General features: G+C 34.4%; 1 protein-coding gene and 2 long non-coding RNA genes across 32 annotated transcripts in view; all 3 read right to left on the bottom strand.

Moving 5' to 3' along the window:
• The window catches only part of LOC18443651 (uncharacterized), a 110880-nt gene that overhangs the window by 62358 nt on the left and 26201 nt on the right, over window positions 1-22321 (bottom strand). For 27 of the 30 annotated variants that reach the window (XR_016055962.1, XR_016055963.1, XR_016055964.1 and 24 more), the window contains 3 exons: window positions 5201-5320; window positions 4957-5100; window positions 4783-4863 (listed from right to left, as the gene is read on the bottom strand). Coding sequence is in view for 8 of the 30 variants with exons in the window: in XM_088867455.1 (XP_088723581.1) it covers window positions 4783-4863; window positions 4957-5100; window positions 5201-5320 (345 nt within the window). In the remaining 22 variants the exon portion in view is untranslated. Of the gene's footprint in view, window positions 1-1656; window positions 4579-4782; window positions 4864-4956; window positions 5101-5200; window positions 5321-16066; window positions 16935-17023; window positions 17100-17185; window positions 17314-17405; window positions 20024-22321 lie in introns of those variants that run through there. The other 3 variants (XM_088867457.1, XM_088867454.1, XR_016055973.1) reach the window with 3 other exon arrangements.
• On the bottom strand, window positions 5990-6545 carry LOC148781950 (uncharacterized). The gene is made up of 2 exons (XR_016055977.1): window positions 6391-6545; window positions 5990-6200 (listed from the first exon to the last, which is right to left on the bottom strand). It is a non-coding gene; the product is annotated as an uncharacterized LOC148781950 (long non-coding RNA).
• On the bottom strand, window positions 9994-11040 carry LOC148781949 (uncharacterized). Its single transcript, XR_016055976.1, has 2 exons — window positions 10981-11040; window positions 9994-10891 (listed from the first exon to the last, which is right to left on the bottom strand). It is a non-coding gene; the product is annotated as an uncharacterized LOC148781949 (long non-coding RNA).

Here is a 22321-nt window from a genome sequence, read left to right as displayed (position 1 = left end):
CTCTCGTTCGCTCTAACAAATAGTAAAGAATTGAGCTTCCTCAGCTTAAGACTATTTTTTCTTTTTGTATGCGCCTATAAGAAAACATGAATGAGCATTACCAGTCTACTGCTACGTTACTTGAGCCATCTATATTAAAATTGGTACTAATGTACTCTATGTTCTTTTGTAATACAAAAATGAACTTGCAAATGACTGAACAAGTAAAAAACTAAAAATTCCATCTCAAATTAACTCCAATTCCTCTCACAACCAGATGAGCTAATTGTTAAACTCAAAACCCCAATAGTCATATTTTGGAGGTTTGGAGCACTACTCCCATGCTGACTCCACCACTAGGCCGCAATTTGGGTGCAGTTTCTATAATTAATTTAAATTCATAAAGAATTTTAGTGAAATTAAAATACAACATAAGTCACTAGGAACTAGACTAAAAATTTTCAAATGAAATATATTACTTGGATCTGATTTGGTCCTTGGTCTCACTGCCATTTCTTTTCCAAAAGCCTTCAAAGCACACTTATACAAAATGAGTTTGTTGGCGGATATTTTATCTTGGATTTTTACGTTGAGAACTAGCCTCTCAAGGAATACATTAAATCCATCCATGATTATAACTTTCCTCTCAATATCTAAGTCAGCATAAAAGAATTTTGGGTTCAAATAGTATCCAGCTGTACATGCAATGGTCTATGAAGCTGCCTATCCCACTCGTCATCTACGATTTTCCAATGGGGCCATGCTTAACCTCATCATAACCTAAATTCTCTGTTATCTCCTTCTTAGCTCCTTCTACTGCATCATATATAAATCCCATACCTGATTTGTCAGCATCAGCCAAGCGCAAGACCTTGACCTAGGGTAGAACAACTACTAAGGATTGCTTTATCCCACACCAAAAAACATTAGAGAGAATAGTTTCATAGGCCCTCTTTCCTTTGGGATTGTAGACCACTGCACCTACTCCAATCCTCTGAAGTGAACATAGATGTCAATGGGATCCTCCTACAATATTTGCTCTTAAGACTCGAGTAAGTAGTGTAAAAGGGTGCTATATATGAAAATTGTGACCTCCATAGCCTTCGAAAGTGTCCCACTAGACAAGTCACTAATAGCTTTAAGCATAAGGTTTATGCAATGTGCAGCGCAAGGTGTCCAAAATATGTGTGGCCTCTTCTGGCAAAGCAAATGAGCTAGAACTAAATTAGGAGCAGCATTATCTACGACTACTTGAATTACATGCTCCTCCCCAACCTCCTCAATGCCCTTATCAATAAAAAGAGAATATATGATGTGCATCATAAACCTCTTTAGAAGCATCAATGGACCTCAAAAATATTGTATCCAAGGGATAATTGACTAATAGGTTCATGATACTCCTCCTCCTCCTATGGGACTTGACGTATTCCATAGTGGGTTCTACCAATTTCTTCAATAGTGGCTTTGAAAGCTCATAAGCAGTTGAGCCCTTCAACCCTGGCCCAAATTGGCCAATTGTTTCCAACATTGTATGAAAGCTACTTAAGTTAGCAATATTAAAAGAAATGCCAGCATGCTAAAACAACCAGGCACTTTTCATTCCTGGAGACTTTGAAATGCTCTGTAACCAAGTTACTATCCTAGCTACAGTTATTTTCTTTTTCATTTGTTTCTGCATTTGAATAAGCTATTGCTAGTTTGTGGCCTTTTATCTGCTTGGATGGTGATCTACTTACCAAAACCGATGCTCCTTTACTTTGCCTGCTCATGTCCCTCATGCTGAGAACCACATTTCCTTGCTTTTGTTTGCTCTATGAGAAATTCCATGTCAATCACAATCATGTAGTTCATATCCTTCTCTTCGTGTAGTTAGTAGTCAATTCAATATGGATAAAGGATTTTTTAAATATATTGATGGAAAAATAAATGTTCTCTTTCTTGAGCAACATGCCAGTTATTGATGGGCTTGAATGTTTTTTTAGTTCTCGCTCTTTTATTTGTGCGCACCATCATAGATTTGCTTACAACAAATACAACCTGCATTCTTGTTAAAGCGAACATATATGACCTGCTTGCAATATCCCTATAGAGCATGGTTTGCTAAGATTTTCACCAATTGGTTTGAATTTCTTTAAACTTTATATCATTTTTCACCAATTGTTGCGAAGAAGCATCCAAAAGCTCACCCTTCATTGTTGGAATTTCTTCAAAGCTTATATTGTTTTTCCGATTCAAAGAAATATCAAAATCAATTGGTTTAGGAGCTTAGATTCAAAATAAATTTCACGGGTTTTGAATACTCCACATAGTCTTTTATGCTAATTTTGTGGGTCAAAATGACAAAAAGTGCCCTCAAGGACCACTTTAATTTCAAAAAAAAGGGCCCAGTACCTGAATGCCCACCCAGGACAGGGTGTGGGGCGCGTAGATCCCAGGGAGGGCCGCTTAGGCCTGGGCATTAGCCCTAAGGTCCTTCCAGCACCTAGGTGCAGATTGTTTTTTTGAACTATGGTGCTCTCTCTTTTGAGATTTTTCTCGCTTTCTTTGATTCTTGCTATACAGAAGGGATCCAAAATAAGGCAATTGTAGGAGATTTTCTATTTCAGCAAACAGATGGGACACAGATTTAAGATGAATAACCACATAGGCCGAATGTAATCGGGTAGAGATGTTGGTGAACAATCAAAATCGAAGAGAAAAGTGGAGAGATATTGGGCAAGTTACTTGCTTAAGGATCTGATGAATGTTATCTACAACACAATAACAGAGAGTTCTTTTGAAAAGTAAAGTTAGGTACTATAAGAATAATGTTCTATTTTGCCTTCAAAAGATACGAGTAATCACTTAAATGAACATAAGAAGGTACCCTTTTGCATGGTTTCTCAACAGAAGTGTGCATACAGAAACCAATAAGTTTTGATGATGAGGAATCTCTAAATGAACGTTACTAACTAGAGAAGGTAAAATGTGGTCAACACAAGCAGCTAGGCCATGATTTCATAATACCAATTAAATCCTATGCACATATGGGTAGAAAAGATTCTCCCTTCTTTAATTTTCTTTGGTAAGAATAACAGTTGAATGAGTTTTCAGGCACCACTTAAGGCATATACATTTGCTGAAGTGCACCTTAAATGCTACAAAGCATGAGTATCAGGTGAAAAAAAAGAACACTTGAACCGTAAGTGCACAGCATTATGATGCAATCAGGAAGTTCTCTGATTTCAAAGTTAACAGCAAATGTGATGATTGGCATCTTTGTTAGATGAAATACACACACGATTAATTAAACAAATTTGGATTGCCAATTTGCAAGCCAATCAACACTCCAGAAAAATTAATTAAAAAATAAAGGACGCTTAAGGTGAAATCTTTGCAAAACTTGCCCTATAAAAAGATTGCAAGTAGGTCGCAAAAGTTGGCTTTAACAAGAATGGAGGTTGCATTTGTTGCAAATTTATGATGATGCGCATAAATAAAAAAGTGAGCACAAAAAAAGCATTCAAGCCCATCAATAACTGGCCCATTGCTCTAGAAAAGAGGACATCTATTTTTTACATCAATATATTAAGAAATCCGTTATGCATACTGAATTAACTCCTGACTACCCAAATGGAAGGATATCAACTACATGACTGTGATTTTCGCGGAATCAGCCTTATCTCATAGAGCAAACAAAAGCAAGGAAATGTGGCTCTCAGGGGCAGGAGCAGGCAAAATAAGGATTCTCTTATAAGGAACCACAAAGGAGCATCAGTTTTGGGAAGTAGATCATTATCCAAGCGCATAAAAGCCCACAAACTAGCAGTAGCTTATTCAAATGCAGAAACAAAAGAAAAAGAAAATAACTTTAGCTAAAATAGTAACTTAGTTACATAGCAAATCAAAGTAAGATCACAGGAGGTAATGTACATTGTAACCATTCCAATATTACATGATATAAGAAAACACATTGAGAGACATCATTTCATGTATGGTGTGCACACAGAGCAGACAGTATTTGTTACAAAGAAGAACCAAACATGAATAATATAACCAGCAAATAAAAACTCGCTGAGTTGGAAAACCTCTTCTGGGTCAACCCAGCTCATTCCATTGGAGGGTTTTATACATGAAAAACTCAGGATGTGTCCTAGCTATTTCTATATATAATTTTCTATGTTAGTTTAACATATATATAGTCTTTGAAAGTGTGGAGGCATTGTCATGTGAATCAAGTGATAAGTGAAGTCGGATTGCCACCAATTATTCTCTAAATTCTTTACAAAGAAAATTTAAAAACTTGCAGAGTTTTCCGAGTTTACTGTTCGACAAAGAGAGTTGACTCGGTTTGGTAGAGACCAAGATGGTCATTGAATTCAGATTTTTTATTATATTTAAGGAACTTTTTTGTTTTTTTGCTTTGATAAACCAAGCAGAAATTAATTTTGAATGAGAAAAGATGAATGAAGCACGACCTAAACATGATGGGGGTTTATGGCATACTTTTAGCTTGTATATTCTATTGATGTATGCATGTATGGAACATTTCACCACACAATCTCAATTTCCAAGTCTTCCACTTTGCTCATCACCAACAGAAACATTGAGACCTTCAAACTACACATCCAGATCCCCTTTAATTTAGTGAAAAGAAAAAATTCTAATTGGCCAATTAAAGAAGCCATCATGATCAGACTATGATGATATTAATGAGAAAAAATTTAGATAATCTGAAGAGGAAAAGGAGCTCCATGTCCATAGAAGTCTAGGTAAATAAAATAAATTTATCTCTCAAAGCCTATAAAGGAGAAATCTAATTACCACATGATGAAAGAAACTAGAGCCATCAACCACAGTACATGGAATGCCCATTTGCCGAAGAGAGATTTCAAACAGAGAAGACTGTCATAAGAGTCAAGAGAAAGCAGTCAGTGGATAAACCTGAAAATCCATTTATTCTTAGAAACGAAGAGAAAATGTGACCCCAAATCATACTTGTTGATGAGTGCGGTAAAGAACAGCAAAGCTATCAGAAAAATTTCTTTGGTCAACCCAGCGGCTTTTTATTTCAGATGCCACAAAGTTAGCTTCTTCTTGGGGAATTAAGAACTCTTTAATGCAGATAGGCTCTCCCTGATCCTAAACACAGGAGAGGAGTGACATTAGAAACATGACTAAAAGTGATACCCCACTCAATAAGATCTTATTGGTTGAATATAAAAGTATGATGGATGCTAACCTTCGTTGCAAGAAGGTGATGAATCTCATGATTCAAAATCTCTTTTCTCCCATGGATGAATTTCAAAAGAACAGAAGCTAGGTTCAAAATATTTCTGGATGAACGATAGTTTCTGAGAAGCTGCAAAAGTTGAATGTTAGACATTCGCCAAACTATTGTGACGGTATATGATTTCAAAAACCATTACTAGGATCTACAAGCCTCAGAAACCATGTAAATCTAAAAAGTAAGGGTGATGGAACTACAACCCAATCGCAGCTTACAGATCAACAAAATGTTAGCACAACAGAACCATCCCCACGACACAAATTCATGATTTTCTAAAAAATACCGATGAAAATCACATGCCTCATTGCCCCATTCAAGAATTCAAACAAACTATTTCGTTAAAGAAATCACTTACATTCTGCAGGCCTATCTCTTTCTAACATGTTCCAATGATGTATCCTCATCTGTACCGACATTATTGAAACAGTTGCAGCTGAAGACAAGGGGTAGAAAGCTATTCCCATTCAATTCATTGAGATGATTAATAACTAGGATTTCTGTTCAATTAGATTGAGGACCATTTCTTCCAAAAAGGAGTTTGCAAAGGCATATATTCAGCCATGAGATCCAACGAGGCCCAAGCAAAGGAATCCAAGCCATGGCACCATTTATACTTTGTAGAAATATCAGAGGAAAAACTTAAATTGATTTCTTTGTCTAATAACGAGCCTCAACTGAAGTTCAAACGGGTGTAAGGCTGATCGTTATAAAAGACACTTAACATTGTTCCAGCAGGCTGAGTACACAAATTCAAATCTCTTTGAAGGGTCAAAGCAATTGTGCTCCAAGAATACGCAATATAAAATTGACATAACAAGATCACATGTACCCATGCACATATGCATGTTCCATCAAAATTACAGCCAAGCACCAATGCAATGAGACTCAAAGCCTCATTTACTCTAATATGCCCCCACTCAAATTTCCAAGCAACGACAGAATTGCGATTGCACTACAAAAGACAATTCACACCAAATAAATTTGAGCACGTATCTAACCCAAACAAGCAAATAAGACTTATATAAATTTTATTAGGAACGCTTTCAAGGCAATCTAAATCTTACAAACTCAAATTAACAGAAGTCACTGAAACTAATGGACCATGAGAAGCTGTAAGCAAAAAGAAAAGTGCCAAAAATTACCCCAATGTAGATATACCCACGCCGGATTCCATCTTCAATAGTGCAGGGAACGGAGTCCCACCAAGCACCAAGTGTGAATTCGCGCAATGTGAGTGTGACAAGGTCTTCAAAGTCACAAAAGATCATCCAAATGGGTTCCTAGGTCATTGGGTATCCTGCCATAAATTTGCGCAATGTGAGTGTGCCAAGGTGATGCACACAAATGGTGATTATCTCCATAAGGATTGCTAGTGGTATGGACCAAAGGAGGGCTCGACATGCACACCTTGTGAAGTTAAAATGGCTGAGAAAACTCACATCATTTCAGTGAAAACTTGCTGGTATCAGGCAAGTAGAGGGCCTTTCGAAGTTCAGAAAAGATGGAGAAATGAAAAGGGAAACTAGGCTACAAAACAATGTAGAGTGTATGACTGCACAAAACTATGGTCCAAGGAGCTTCATCTAAGATTTAATGGCAACCTCTCAAGAGAAAGGAAAGAACACCAGGAGGGAGGTGACCGCTAAGTATGAGTTCCGAAGAAATTTTGGCAGCGTGACATAAATAAAAACAAGAATGATAAATGAGCTACCCATCACCCCCTTTTTGGATGAAAATTTGGATTTAGTAAAGACCAAGAAACTTCTTTGCTCAAAACATATAAACCATTGATCTAGGAAATCTATGGGGTGAAGAGAGACTCCATCCAAGTCATTCAACCCTTGATGAGCTATCATTAATCAAGATTGAGATTCACACGTTACTGCCTAGCCATTCAAACCCTAATTTCCCTTCATTTGAAACAATAGTAGATGGGATCGGAAGTGAGAATGATACCAAGATCGGGAGCGAGGGATCGTGAAATGCTAGAAGATCCCTATGGTTGGGAACGCCATCCGTACAATGCACACACGTTAGGGATCGAGATCCCCAAATGTTAGGAATCGAGATTCCAACCTTTTGGGGATCTTAATCTCGACCTTTTGGGATCTGGATCCCAACATTTTGGGGATCTTGTTACCAATCTTAAAATGTATGATACTCAAGGATTATGTATACCCTTTAAAATAGGGATCTCTTTATTTATAATAAGCAAGCAATTTTTGTGTTGCTAGTTGGCTATAAACAAAGAAAAACATCAGTTTGGTTGTTGTCTTAGTCTTTAAGTTTGGGATTGAGAACCCTAACAACAAGAATCGGGATCCTTTTTTATGAGGTACGAGATCCCAAAATTTAGAATTCGGGTTCCCTTAGAGATTCGTTTCGGGAGCAACAGAATCGAGTTTCTAGAAGGGATAGAATACCAAAGTAGGATATCCCAGTAACTATGTTTGAAACCATTCATAAAGTCATGCTATATTTTATTTCAACCCATGGGAAAATCATTTTAACTAATTAGATCACATGAGAAATGAGAAAAAGTAGAGATAAAGAGAGAAGAGGGGCATGCCCCACAAGGGAACGCCATATTTCTCCTTTCACATGAGAGGAAAGAGATGGAATTGATGGAGTTATGGCCTTTCAAGGCCTTGTAACATCGATATGTTATAGCTCTTGATCACAATGGGAATGAACAGAGCAACTTGACTCTAGGACCTTGGCGTACTGGACCAAGAATCATAGAATCCCTGGGACAATCTTTAGGAGGATTGGTGTATATATGAGAAACACAGAGAGGTTTCAGGGTTGCCTCTAGGTAGGGTTGATTATTATTATTGAGCTCAATTGGGCCTCATTACTGGATGCCAGGGCGATGTGATTTTATGTATATGATGCTTTGAGCTCGATTATTAGGAAGATTAGGACCAACATAGGGCATTGGCCTAAATCCCTGAGTCTTCGAACCTTCTCATAGCATGTGCATAAACAGTCGCAAAGAATGGGAAGTCGATTCTTCCAAGGATCCACTAAGAAGAGGATGCACATCTGTCAAGAGAGAAACCCTTGCACCTTGTGTGTGCATGTCCTCACATAAAATCCACTAGTACTTGGGGATTCAAGATCACTCATTGGTTTGACTATCATCAGCCCCGGATTATACAAGGTGAGTCATGAGTCTGTTGGGTCATACTGAGAAGGTGACTTTGTATTCCAAGTCTAGCCAAGTGGAGTGCTCTGATTCCTAATTCATCTCCATAGGATCCCAATTTCCCATGTAAATGTTTTTAAACATTGTGAAAATAGTATATTTTGATGGAAAATTATTAACATAGAATCCTAATTTCCCTTGTAGATGTTTTTAAACATTGCGAAAATAGTATATTTTGATGGAAAATGATTAAAAGGATTTTTACAAATTTTTGAAGATTTTTCGAGATAAGAAAAAGTGATGTCAGAATTGTTTTTACTAGAAGACGATTAGAGAAAAACCACCCCCCCAAGGACCCACACGGGATACCCAAATGATCAATGGATGTCCAAATGGGGCCATGGGGGCTCCACGTCAATCCCACATGGAGATGACATGGGGTTGAGGTCATTCCCCATGTTGGCATTCTAGGTCATTGTGTAATTTGTTATGTGTGGCTATTTTTGTAATATTGGATTTTGTGTAATTTCAAAAATTTTAAAATTAATTATAGCACATGTTAAAAATGCACAGCAAGAGGTTTGTGCACACATGTGAGCTCTTCTAAAAGGAGCAGAGGGTTTGTAATTACAAGCTAAACTCCAATTAATTAAGGTTATTCACATATTAAGTCCTTATCCCTTGTTTGGGTAACACATTCACGTGTAGAAAGCTGAATCCCAAAGGGATCAATCCACGTTTTTAAGCCAAAACATGGATAATACTATTCCACCAAAACAGTTGGAATAATGCTGTCCACGGGTTTTTGGATTAGCTAATCCCCGTCGGACCCAAAATTTTACAATTCATTCAAGTTAATTTGAAATATTGAGGTCTGCAAATCACAAAGACATCTTACTTAAATATGATATTATATATTACATATAATAAACTAAGTATTTATATTATTTATAATAAAATATATATTAATAGAATAAATACATAAATATGTAATATATTTATATCATAATATAATATGAAATATAATGCATTTTATATTTATTTTATTAATGTATATTTCTCCACACCCTAAAGAAAAAGTAGTTTTGTAATATAATATAAGATAATGTAATATTTTTATAATATAATATTTAATAAAATATATGATATTTTAATATCATGTATGATACATATAATACATAGATTATTATATATTATATATAATATAGTATTATATATTATATATAATATAGTATTATATATAAGATAATATATATATATATTAATTATATAACATATATTAATATATGTTAGATATTATATATAATATATAGATATAACATATAGTATTATATAAATATCATATATTATATAACACCAATGGTTTAAAAATCGGATTGGTGACTTGGATCGGGCACCTCAAAAACCGATCCGGATCCGCGAATCGGCTATCCGGATCGAGAATCGGGAGAATCGGTCAGAATAAAGCTTTAAAAAAATCCGAAAAAATTATTAAAATTCATTATAAATATTGTTTTTTAGAAATTCAATAAAAAATGAGGGTACAACATTAAGAATTTTCATTTCTTTGCATGAATATGCGAATATTGATATGTTATTTCCCTGCATGAACTACTATTTACCATTTAATTTACGTCACACAAAAGGATAAACATAGAATTATCATGGAATAAGTATATCAACATACATGGACTACAATAAAGCATACAATTAGTAACATACGATTTAAAAATAAAATGACAGACGACGTCGTTCTTCTTCTTGGTCACGCTGGTGCCATTGATTGAATTCGTTTGAAAATTCATTGATTCGATCTAAAAACGAATCATCGATATTAGCAGGCATCTGACTATATCCAAATCCCTGAGTGTTCTGTTGTGTTCCTAATCCAAAATCCCCGAAGCTTGTCCATCCTTCATGCTCACCTACACTGTCGTGCTCATCCCTACACTGTTGCTATTGGGACTCGATATGTGAATAATATGGCTAGGATAGGGTAGCCTCAGAATCATCGTCTCTCTCATTTTCTCTTAGACCCCCCTTCCAATCTCCCTCATTAGGTGCAATATCATCGACATCTCCGACGAATTGTGGATACGTTGGCTGACTGCTTTCTCTTTCATGCTGTTCATCACCTTCTTCAAGATCTTCCACACCGATAGCCTCAAGGAACGCTCTCTTGTGCAACACTCGCTCCTCCTCTTCTACTACCCATTGGTCTGCTGTGTCTGTGACAAATATTGTGTCTAAGTCTATCGGCCCATAGTCTTCAAGCATTTTTCTTATTTGTCGCTCTCGGAGGTTTAAGTTGTAATGAACGTAAACTAGTTTATGAAGCTTCTCCGAAGCAAGTCGATTTCTCCTAATAGTGTGCAACCATTGGAAAGTACTCTAGTTGCGCTCACAGCCAGTAGCAGAACATGTCTGGGAGAGCACCTTGATTGCTATCCTCTTTAGGTGAGGTGCATCAGTACCATATATCTCCCACCATTCAGCTGTATTAAAATGCAAAAAGCATTGTAAGGGCAAGAACAATTCATAAGATTAAATATATGAATGAACAAAATATTAGCTAGGGGATAACCTGGATTCATCTTAGTTCGAGAATTCCTGGCACGTCTAGTTCCGAAGGATCCTATAGCATTTATACATAACAAGTTAAAACAAATATATTATGTTTTAGTGCGTTTTTCCTCACAAATATAACAACTCAATAAAGTTCTTACCCAAACATTAAATAATACCTCTGGTACTGCTGCGATCTGGTTTCGATGGCTTCTCTCCAACTTGGAAATAATGTATCTGACCCCTTCCATAATCTTGTAGGGATGTTCAAGTGTCAAATAGAAAAATTTTGGGTTGAAGAAGTAACTTGAAAAATATATCGATAAAGAAATGTCATTTAAAATTTCATAAAAAAATAATTTACAATGAAACATTCTAATGATATAAATATATATTTACCTGCATAATGAATTGGACGTCTAATCTTGGTGTTCCACATCCGTTCTATAATCTCGATCACTTTGCTAACAAAACTACACTTCTCCCCAATAGCTGATTTCGCTCTTTCGATACCTTCATAAAGGATGCCCATGGTAGCTTTCTTGTCAGCATCCGCCATTCTTAACACCGTGACCAAAGAGGCAGTGACCTCCACGACACTAGAACATCGAGACCAGAACCTCCTATTTGAGACTATGTCGTCCACCTTTATACCGGTACAGGACTTCGAGAGGCGGCCATTTAACCACTCTTTACAGGTAAACAATCTCTTTAATGCACCTTCAGATTCCCGAATGGAGTCTACAGCTAAGTAATCGATCGCAAAGCGGGTTATGGCAGGCATGATTATCTCTTTTTTCTTAGAGTAGTCTCTAAACAGAAATAATATATTAGAGTGGTTGTATATAAAACTCGACACCAACCTTGCTTCATCTAGAGTCTCCTTCACAATTTTGATCTCACCGATCTCTTCTAACATAAGATCGATGCTGTGTGCAGCACACGACATCCATACTAGATGCTTCCTCTTATCCATTAACTTGCTGACCGCAGAAACACAGGCACGCGCATTGTCCATAATAAACTGGACTACATGCTTATCTCCTACCTCCTCCACTATCTGATCATATAGTCGTACGTAGAAGTTTGCATCCTTCTTCGTTCCTGATACATCTTTGCTAGACAAAAAAACTGTACCTTTTGGGGAATAGGTCAAGAAATATAAAAACTCCTTTTTGCTAACTTTATTCAACCAACCATCACTCATGAGAGTAATGCCTGTCCTTGGCCAACTCTGCTTATATTCTTCAATCCACTTAGTAACTTCCTCCACCTCTTCATCTAATATTGGCCCACTGAGCTCACATGCCGTCGGGGTTTTACCCCGAACCCTGCTCTCTGGATTGCACTGACCATAGGTGGAAAATATGGGCTATTGGCTGCATCAAAAGGAATCCCTTTATCGTAGAACCATTTACCAACATATCTCTCCAACATGTTTTTTGTACCTTTAATCATGCCTTTTAGGGTCATCTGTTGTGACTTAGGCTTTAAGAGAAATGGGTCTATACGACCATGACCTGCAATACTGACACTCCTAGATAAGTTAAGAACTATTTCTTCAACGTTTGATTTTTGTTGACACATATTGCCACCAACCCCTCCATACATATTTGAGCTGGGCCCGCCATACATGCTCGACCTGAGCCCGCCATGCATGCCTAAGCTGGGCCCGCCATACATGTCTAAGCAGGGCCCGCCATACATGTCTGAGCTAGACCCACCTTGTATGTCTGAGCTAGACCCACCAGGCATTCTAAACCCACGTTCCCTCTGATATTGTTCATGTAAACTCAATCTTGTGGCCATGTCCAGCTCATTATTATATTGCTCTTCTAGGTCATTATTATATTGCTCTTTTGTATCATTCCTGCTTGATGGCGTACATAAACTAGCTATCTCCTCATTCATCTTATGTTTGGCAATTTTTTTACATTTGTTAGCATTAAGAATTGCCGCCATCTATTTTTTTACATTACTAGGGACACTAGTGCATGCAGAAACATCTCTCTTAACCTCGGCCAAGTGTTGGTTGAACCTATGTACCCCACAACTTATCACTCTTTGACAGTAATTACAAATAATTTTATCTTTTTTATTGGGATCAAGTCTGACCCCATGTTGCCATACAGAGTCTTCTGCAGATCTTGACATGATTCAACTGTTTTAATATGTAAAAAGTTAAAAATTAACCTGACAGCTCAACAAAAAAAATAATCACCATGCGTAGTGATAATATGTTGGGGTAGTTCATGTAGTCATATTTGTTGTTATTTGTTATTACAAAATATCTCTATTGACAATAATATTTTCGTACATATCAATTACAAACATACAAGATAATATAATACAAAATGCAAGCTCTAAACATGGCTACAACTTAATTATCAAGAACATACATTTTTTGCATTAAAAAATTAATAATAAAATTAAAAAAATGCATGATAATATAATTGTCATAAATGCCACTATTTTTTTACAATGATATTCACTTTAATTCCACACGATCATACAATTTAACAACATGTACTATTTGCGTTCAAAATTTTAAAAATTGAAAATACATTTTTAATGCAAAACTACATAAAAAATATAATACAGTTTTGCATTAGAAATATAATAACATGTATGTTTTTTGTATCAATATTCTATCAACATGCAATTTTTTCAACAAAAACTTTAACAATAAAAATTTAAAATATGGTTTAATACCTCATGATAATCAAAACCTGGTCACTATTTTCACATCTTTTCGGGAAATCACGATTTTTAAAATAAAATCCATCATGTACAAAAAAAAAAAACAAATAAAAACAATTCTTCAAGGAGGCACCTAACATAAGTTATTCCAACTCAAAAATCCATTAACAACAGATTAAAAAAATACAGTTTTGCATTAAAAATATAATAACATGCATTTTTTTGCATAAATAATCTATCAACATACAATTTTCTCAACAAAAACTTTAACAATAAAAATTTAAAATATGGTTTAATACCTCATGATAATCTAAACCTTGTCACGATTTTCAAATCTTTTCGCAAAATCATCATTTTTCAAAAACTCTGATCATGGATAAAAAAAAAAAAAAAAGTACAGCAAATTTTCATAAAATTCGATCATGAATTACAAAAAAAAATTCGATCATGGATTAAAAAAACAAATCAGAAATTTTCAAAAAACTCGATCATGGATTGCAAATAACTCGATCATGGATTATGGATTACAAAACATTCGATTATGGATTACAAAAAATTCTATCATGGATTACAAAAAATTCGATCATGGATTACAAAACATTTGATCATGGATTACAAAATATTCGATCATGGATTACAAAAAAAAGAAAAACAAACAAAAAATTCGATCATGGAATGCAAAAACAAACAAAAAAACAATTCGATCATGGATTACAAAAAATTCGATCATGGATTATTAAAAAAAAAAATTCAATAATGGATGACAAAAAAAAAAAAAAAAAATTCTATTTTTCAAAGAGCCATCTTACATCAGCCATTTTAACTAAAAATACCACCTCCAAGCAAATAAATTACATCCAATTGAGTACATTGTCTGATAAACAACAATTTAAGAAATCAAAACCCTAAATTTTGAACACATTATCATCTATAAATCAAATCAAATCGATTAAAATGAGCACAAAAAAAAAAACGCAATTCTTCACAGACAACAATCATTGAATCTAAAAAATGAAGCTCAAATTGAAAAAATCAGATCATATTAAGTACATATGATTATAAACAAGACTATAACGATTAAAACCCTAGAAATCCAACACATTAATTGTAATATATCATGAACAAAAAATCGAAAGGCGGAAAAAAAAAAAAATCAGGCTGTAATTGAGCAAATTAAACAAAATTGAACTTGTTACATGATAAAAGACACAATAACGATTAAAAACCCTACAAATGTAACTCATTATTTTCAAAATATGCAGTGAAATTGATCATATGACGGAAAAAAAAAAAAACCCAAAGTTCTTACCTGGTTTCGTGAACCCGAGCCTTCAATCTCCAAATTACTCTGTTTTTCTCAACGATTCTCACAAATTCGTAACATAATATTTTGATGAACAACTTCACGATCAAAATGACTATAAATATTCACAGATTCATGCCCTATTTGGCATGAAACACAAGGAAAGGCGGAAACCCTAAAAACCCAACTTTCATGATAAATAAAAAAAAAAATTCTCCACCATTTAATCCATGAAAAGGCTGAAAAGATCTGTATAAAGCCTGCATATTCGATCACAGGGCAAAAAAAACAAAAAAAATGATCAAAAAATGATAAATTTTGAAGAATCTCATGAAGAACACTGTGCTGCCCGTGTTCTTCACAGGACTCGCCGATTCCGTACAGTGAATCGGCGAGTCACTGTACAGAATCACCCGATTCTCTCTAGAACCGGACGATTCCGTGTTTTTTGACCGATTCGGCAGGTCCAGTGCTTATTCCCGAGTCGAACCGGGCGAGTCCGGTTTGACTCGGAATTTTTTTAATCACTGTATAATACAATTACATTAAAAAAATAAATATAAATATATAATACATATAACAAAATATAATTATATGATATAATACAATTACTTCAATAAAATAAATAAAAATATGTCATACATATAATAAAATATAATATAATACAAATATAATTTATACTATTATATATTTATGTCATAGTATATTGCATACATCATATTATACTATTTTTAAATATTTCCTCTATATAATATTATCTATGTTATATAATATATATATATATATATTATATAATATATAGTATATAAATATCATATATTACATATATTATACACAATGGTTTAAAAACCGGATTGGTGACCCGGATCGGGCTTTCAAAAAACCGATCCGGATCGGCGAATCGACGATCCGGATCGAGAATCGGGTGAATCGGTCAGAATAAAGCTTCAAAAAAATCCGAAAAAATTATTAAAATTCATTATAAATATTGTTTTTTAGGAATTCAATAATAAATGAGGGTACTCCATTAAGAATTTTCATGTTTTTGAATGAATATGCGAATATTGATATGTTCTTTCCCTGCATGAACCGCCATTCAACATTTAATTTACATCACACAAAAGGATAAACATAGAATTATCATGGAATAAGTATATCAACATACATGGACTACAATAAAGCATAAAATTAGTAACAAACGATCTAAAAATAAAATGATAGACGACGTTGTTGTTCTTCTTGGTCACGCTGGTGCCATTGATTGAATTCGTTTGACAATTCATTGATTCGATCTAAAAAGGAATCATCGATATTAGCGGGCATCTGATTATTCCCAAATCCCTGAGTGTTAGTGTTTTGTTGTGTTCCCAATCCAAAATCCCTGAAGATTGTCCATCCTTCATGCTCACCTGCACTGTCGTGCTCATCCCTACAATGTTGCTGTTGGGACTCGATATGTGAATAATATGGCTGGGATAGGGTGGCCTCAGAATCATCATCTATCTCATTTTCTCTTAGACCCCCTTCCCACTCTCCCTCATTACGTGCAATATCACTGACATATTGTGGATACATTGGCTGGCTGCTTCTTCTTTCATGCTGCTCATCACTTTCTTCAATATCTTCATCACCGATAGCCTCAAGGAACGCTCTCTTGTGCAACACTGGCTCCTCCTCTTCTACTACCCATTGATCTGCTGTGTCTGTGACAAATATTGTGTCTAAGTCTATCGGCCCATAGTCTTCAAGCTTCCTTCTTATTTGTCCCTCTTTGAGGTTTAAATTTTAATGAACGTAGACTAGTTTATGAAGCTTCTCAGAAGCGAGTCGATTCCTCCAAGTAGTGTGCAACCATTGGAACATACTCCAGTTGCGCTCACAGCCAGTAGCAGAACATGTCTGGGAGAGCACCTTGATTGCTATCCTCTTTAGGTGAGGTGCATCAGTACCATATATCTCCCACCATTCAGCTGGATTAAAATGTAAAAAGCATTGTAAGGGCAAGAACAATTCATAAGATTAAATATATGAATAAACAAAATATTAGCGAGGGGATAACCTGGATCCATCATAGTTCGAGAATTTCTGGCAAGTATAGTTCCGAAGGATCCTATAGCATCCCTATACATAGCAAGCTAAAACAAATATATTACGTTTTAGTGCATTATTCCTCACAAATATAACAACTCAATGAAGTTCTTACCCAAACATTAAATAATACCTCTTGTATTGCTGCTACTTGGTTTCGATGGCTTCTCTCCAACCTTGCAATAATGTATCTGACCCCTTCCATAATCTTGTAGGGATGTTCAGGTGTCAAATAGAAAAATTTTGGGTTGAAGTAGTAACCTAAAAAATATATAGGTAGAAAAATGTCATTTACAATTTCATAAAAAAATGATTTAAACTGTAACATTGTAATGATATAAATATATATTTACCAGCATAATGAATTGGACGTCCAAATTTGGTGTTCCACCTCTTTTCTATAATCTCGATCACTTTGCTAGCAAAATTACACTTCTCCCCAATAGCTGATTTCGCCCTCTCAATACCTTCATAAAAGATACCCATGGTAGCTTTCTTATCAGCATCCACCATTCTTAACACCGTGACCAAAGGGGCAGTGGCCTCTACAACACTGGAACATCGAGACCAGAACAGCCTATTTGAGATTATGTTATCCACTTTTATACCGGTACTGGACTTCGAGAGGCGGTCATTTAACCACTCTTCACAAGTAAACAAACTATTTAATGCACCTTCAGATTGTCGAATGGAGTCCACAGCTAAGTAATCGGTCGCAAAGCGGGTTATGGCAGGCCTGATTATCTCTTTTTTCTTAGAGTGTTCTCTAAACAGAAATAATATTTTAGAGTGGTTGTATAAAAATCTCGACACCAACCTTGCTTCATCTAGAGTCTCCTTCACAATTTTGATCTCACCGATTTCCTCTAACGTAAGATCGATGCTATGTGCAGCACACGGGGTCCATACTAGATGCTTCCTCTTATCCATCAACTTGCTGCCCGCAGAAACACATGCACGCGCATTGTCCGTAATAAACTGGACTACATGCTTATCTCCCACCTCCTCCACTATCTGATCATATAGTCGTACGTAGAAGTTTGCATCCTTCTTCGTCCCTGATACGTCTTTGCTAGAAAAAAAAACTGTACTTTTTGGGGAATAGGCCAAGAAGTTTAAAAACTCCTTTTTGCTAACTTTATTCAACCAACCATCACTCATGAGAGTAATTCCTATCCTTGGCCAACTCTGTTTATATTCTTCAATCCACTTTTTAACTTCCTCTACCTCTTCATCTAATATTGGCCCACTGAGCTCATATGTCGTCGGGGGTTTTACCCCGGGCCCGACTCTCTGGATTGCACTAATCATAGGTGGAAAATATGCATCGAAGGGAATCCTTTTATCGTAGAACCATTTACCAACATATCTCCCTAACATGTTTCTTGTACCTTTAACCATGCCTTTTAGGGTCATCTGTTGTGACTTAGGCTTTGAGAGAAATGGGTCTTTACGACCATGACCTGCAATACTGGCACTCCTAGGTAACTTAGAAACAATTTCTTCAACAACTGATTCTCCTTGATACATATTGCCACCAATCCCTCCATACATATTTGAGCTGGGCCCGCCATACATGCTCGAGCTGGACCCGCCATGCATATCTGAACTAGGCCCACTATGCATATCGGAGCTAGGCCCACCATGCATGTCTGAGCTAGACCCACCAGGCATTCTAAACCCACATTCCCTCCGACATTGTTCATGTAAACTCAATCTTGTGGCCATGTCCAGCTCATTATTATATTGCTCTTCTAGGTTATAATTATATTGCTCTTCTGTATCATTCCTGCTTGATAGTGTATATAAACTAGCTATCTCCTCATTCATTCTATGTTTGACAATTTTTTTACCTTTGCTAGCATTAAGATATGCCACCATCTGTTTTTTTACATTACTAGGGACACTAGTGCATGCAGAAACTTCTCCCTTAACCCCTGCCAAGTGTTGCTTGAACCTATGTACCCCACTGCTTATCACTCTTTGACAGTAATTACAAATAACTTTGTCTTTCTTGTTGGGATCAAGTCTGACCCCATGTTGCCATGCAGGGTCTTCTGTAGATCTTGACATGATTCAACTGTTTTAAGACGTAAAAAGTTAAACTTAACCTGACAGTTCAAAAAGAAAAATAATTACCATATGTAGTGATAATATGTTGCGGTAGTTCATGTAGTCATATTCGTTGTTATTTGTTATTGCAAAATACCTTTTTTGACAATAATATTTTCGTACATATCAATTACAAACATTTAGAATAATACAAAATGCAAGCTCCAAACATGGCTACAACTCAATTATCAAGAACATACATTCCAACTAAAAAATCCATGAACAGCAGATAAAAAAAATACAGTTTGTATTAAAAATATAATAACATGCATTTTTTTGCATAAATAATCCATCAACAAACAATTTTTTCAACAAAAACTTTAACAATAAAAATTTAAAATATGGTTTAATACCTCATGATAATTAAAACCTTGTCACGATTTTCACATCTTTTCGGAAAATCATCATTTTCAAAAAATTCGATCATGGAAAAAAAAGAAAAAAAATTACAGCAAACTCAAACATTAAAAATTAAAAATTGGGTTTAATACATCAAGATAATCAAAACTTTATCACGATTTCCACATCTTTTCGAAAAATCATCATTTATCAAAAACTTCGATCACGGATAAAAAGAAATAAAAAAAAAAAAGTACAGCAAATTTTCAAAAAATTCGATCATGGATTAAAAAAAAAAATTAACAAATTTTCAAAAAGTTCGATCATGGATTAAAAAAAAAAATCAATAATTTTCTAAAAATTCGATCATGGATTACATAAAATTCGATCATGGATTACAAAAAAAAAAAAAAAACATAAAAAAACAAAAAATTCGATCGTGGATTACAAGAACAGAAAAAAAAAATTCGATCATGGATTACAAAAAATTCAATCATGGGTTACAAAAAAAAAAAAAAAAAAAAAATTCGATCATGGAATACAAAAAATTCGATCATGGATTACAAAAAATTCGATCATGGATTACATAAAATTCGATCATGGATTACATAAAATTCGATCATGGATTACATAAAATTCGATCATGGATTACAAAAAAAAAAAAAAACATAAAAAAACAAAAAATTCGATCGTGGATTACAAGAACAGAAAAAAACAATTCGATCATGGATTAAAAAAATTCAATCATAGGTTACAAAAAAAAAAAAAAATTCGATCATGGATTACAAGTAAAAAAAACAAACATTTCGATCATGGATAAAAAAAAAGTCAACCATGGATTACAGAAAATTCTATCATACAAAAAATTCGATCAATACATAAAATTCGATCATGGATAACAAAAAAAAAAAACAAAAAAAAACAAAAAATTCGATCGTGGATTACAAAAAAAGAAAAAAACAATTACATCATGGATAACAAAAAATTCAATCATGGATTACAAAAACTCTATCATGGGTTACATAAAAAACAAAAAATTCGATCATGGATTACAAAAAAAAACAAACATTTCGATCATGGATTACAAAACATTCGATCATGGATTACAAAAAATTCTATCATGGGTTACAAAAATAAAAAATAAAAAATAAAATTCGATCATGGATTACAAGAAAAAAAAACAAACATTTCGATCATGGATTACAAAAAATTCGATCATGGATTACAAAAATTCTATCATGGGCTACAAAAAAAAAAAAAATTATGTTCTTCACAGAGTCGTTTTACATAGGCGATTTTAACTCAAAAATTCACCTCTAAGTGAATAAATTACATGCAATTGAGTATATTTTCTGATAAACAATAGTATAAAGAATCAAAACCCTAAATTTTTAACACATTATTTCTAATATATCATGAAAACAAAATCAAAAGACGAACAAAAAAAAAAAACAGCGGAATTTGGTTCTGCAGACATCTCAGTGTTCATATCAAATTTCGTGCTGTAATTGACCAGGTTACGTAAAATTGAAAATTTTAAATCATACTAGACACAACAAAGATTAAAAACCCTAATTATTGAACTCATTATGTTCAAAATATGCCGTGAAATAAATCAAATGGCAGAAAAAAAAAAAAACCCAAAGTTCTTACCTGATTTTGTGAACCGAAGCCTTCAATCTCCAAAAAACTCTGTTTTTCTCAACGATTATCACAAATTAGTAACAAAAGGTTTTGATTCACAGCTTTAAGATCAAAATGCATACAAATTTTGAAAGATTCATGCCCTATTTGGCATGAAATTTCAGAAAAGGCAGAAACCCTAAACACCGAATTTTTCGTGATCCAAAAACAACAAATTTGTCCACCATTTAATCCTTGAAAAAGCTGAATAAAGCTGTTTACAGCCTGCAAATCAGATCACATGCCAAAAAAAACAAGAAAAATGATCAAAAAATGACAAATTTCAAAGAATCCGTGAAGAACACTGTGCAACCCGTGTTCTTCACGGACTCCCCGATTCCGCACAGTGAATCGGCGAGTCACTGTGCGGAATCGTTCGGTTCTCTCTAGAACCGGACGATTTTCGATTTTCTCACCGATCCGGTCCCTTTTTCGCGATTTTCGAGTCGAACCGGGCGAGTCCGGTTCGACTCGGCGTTTTTTAAAACGTTGATTATACACAATAAATATATATTAAAAATAATACAATTACATTAATAGTATAAATATAAATACATAATACTTATAATAAATATAATATAATTTGCATTATATTATATTTATTATATGTATTATGTATTTGTATTATATTAATTATAATATATATATACAATATAAACTATTATATATTCATATTATATTAATTATATTATATATACAATGTATACTATTATATATTTATGTTATATTACATTAATATATTATATTATATACATTATATAATATATAATCGGTATAATATAGTTATGTATTATACATAATATTATATATTTCCTCTAAGGCTATATACTATAGTACAATATACTATATAATATTATATAAGTATATATATAATAGGTATAATATATTTATGTATTACACAATATTATATTTTTCCTCTAATGCTATATACTATGGTACAATGTAAAATAATATATTATTTAATAAATATATTAATCAGTGATTAAAAAAACGCCGAGACGTCTCGAATCGCTCAAAAAATCGGGAATCGCCAGGTTCTAGAGAGAGCTGGACGATTCTGTACAGTGACTCGTCGATTCACTGTACAGACTCGGCGAGTCCCGTGAAGAACACGAGCTACACAGTGTTCTTCACG

The sequence above is a fragment of the Amborella trichopoda genome, chromosome 5, assembly GCF_054954075.1.
Source record: "Amborella trichopoda isolate Santa Cruz 75 chromosome 5, AtrichopodaSantaCruz75HAP2 v2.0, whole genome shotgun sequence".
Taxonomy (NCBI): Eukaryota; Viridiplantae; Streptophyta; class Magnoliopsida; order Amborellales; family Amborellaceae; genus Amborella; species Amborella trichopoda.
This window is presented reverse-complemented; position numbering and strand designations above follow the sequence as displayed.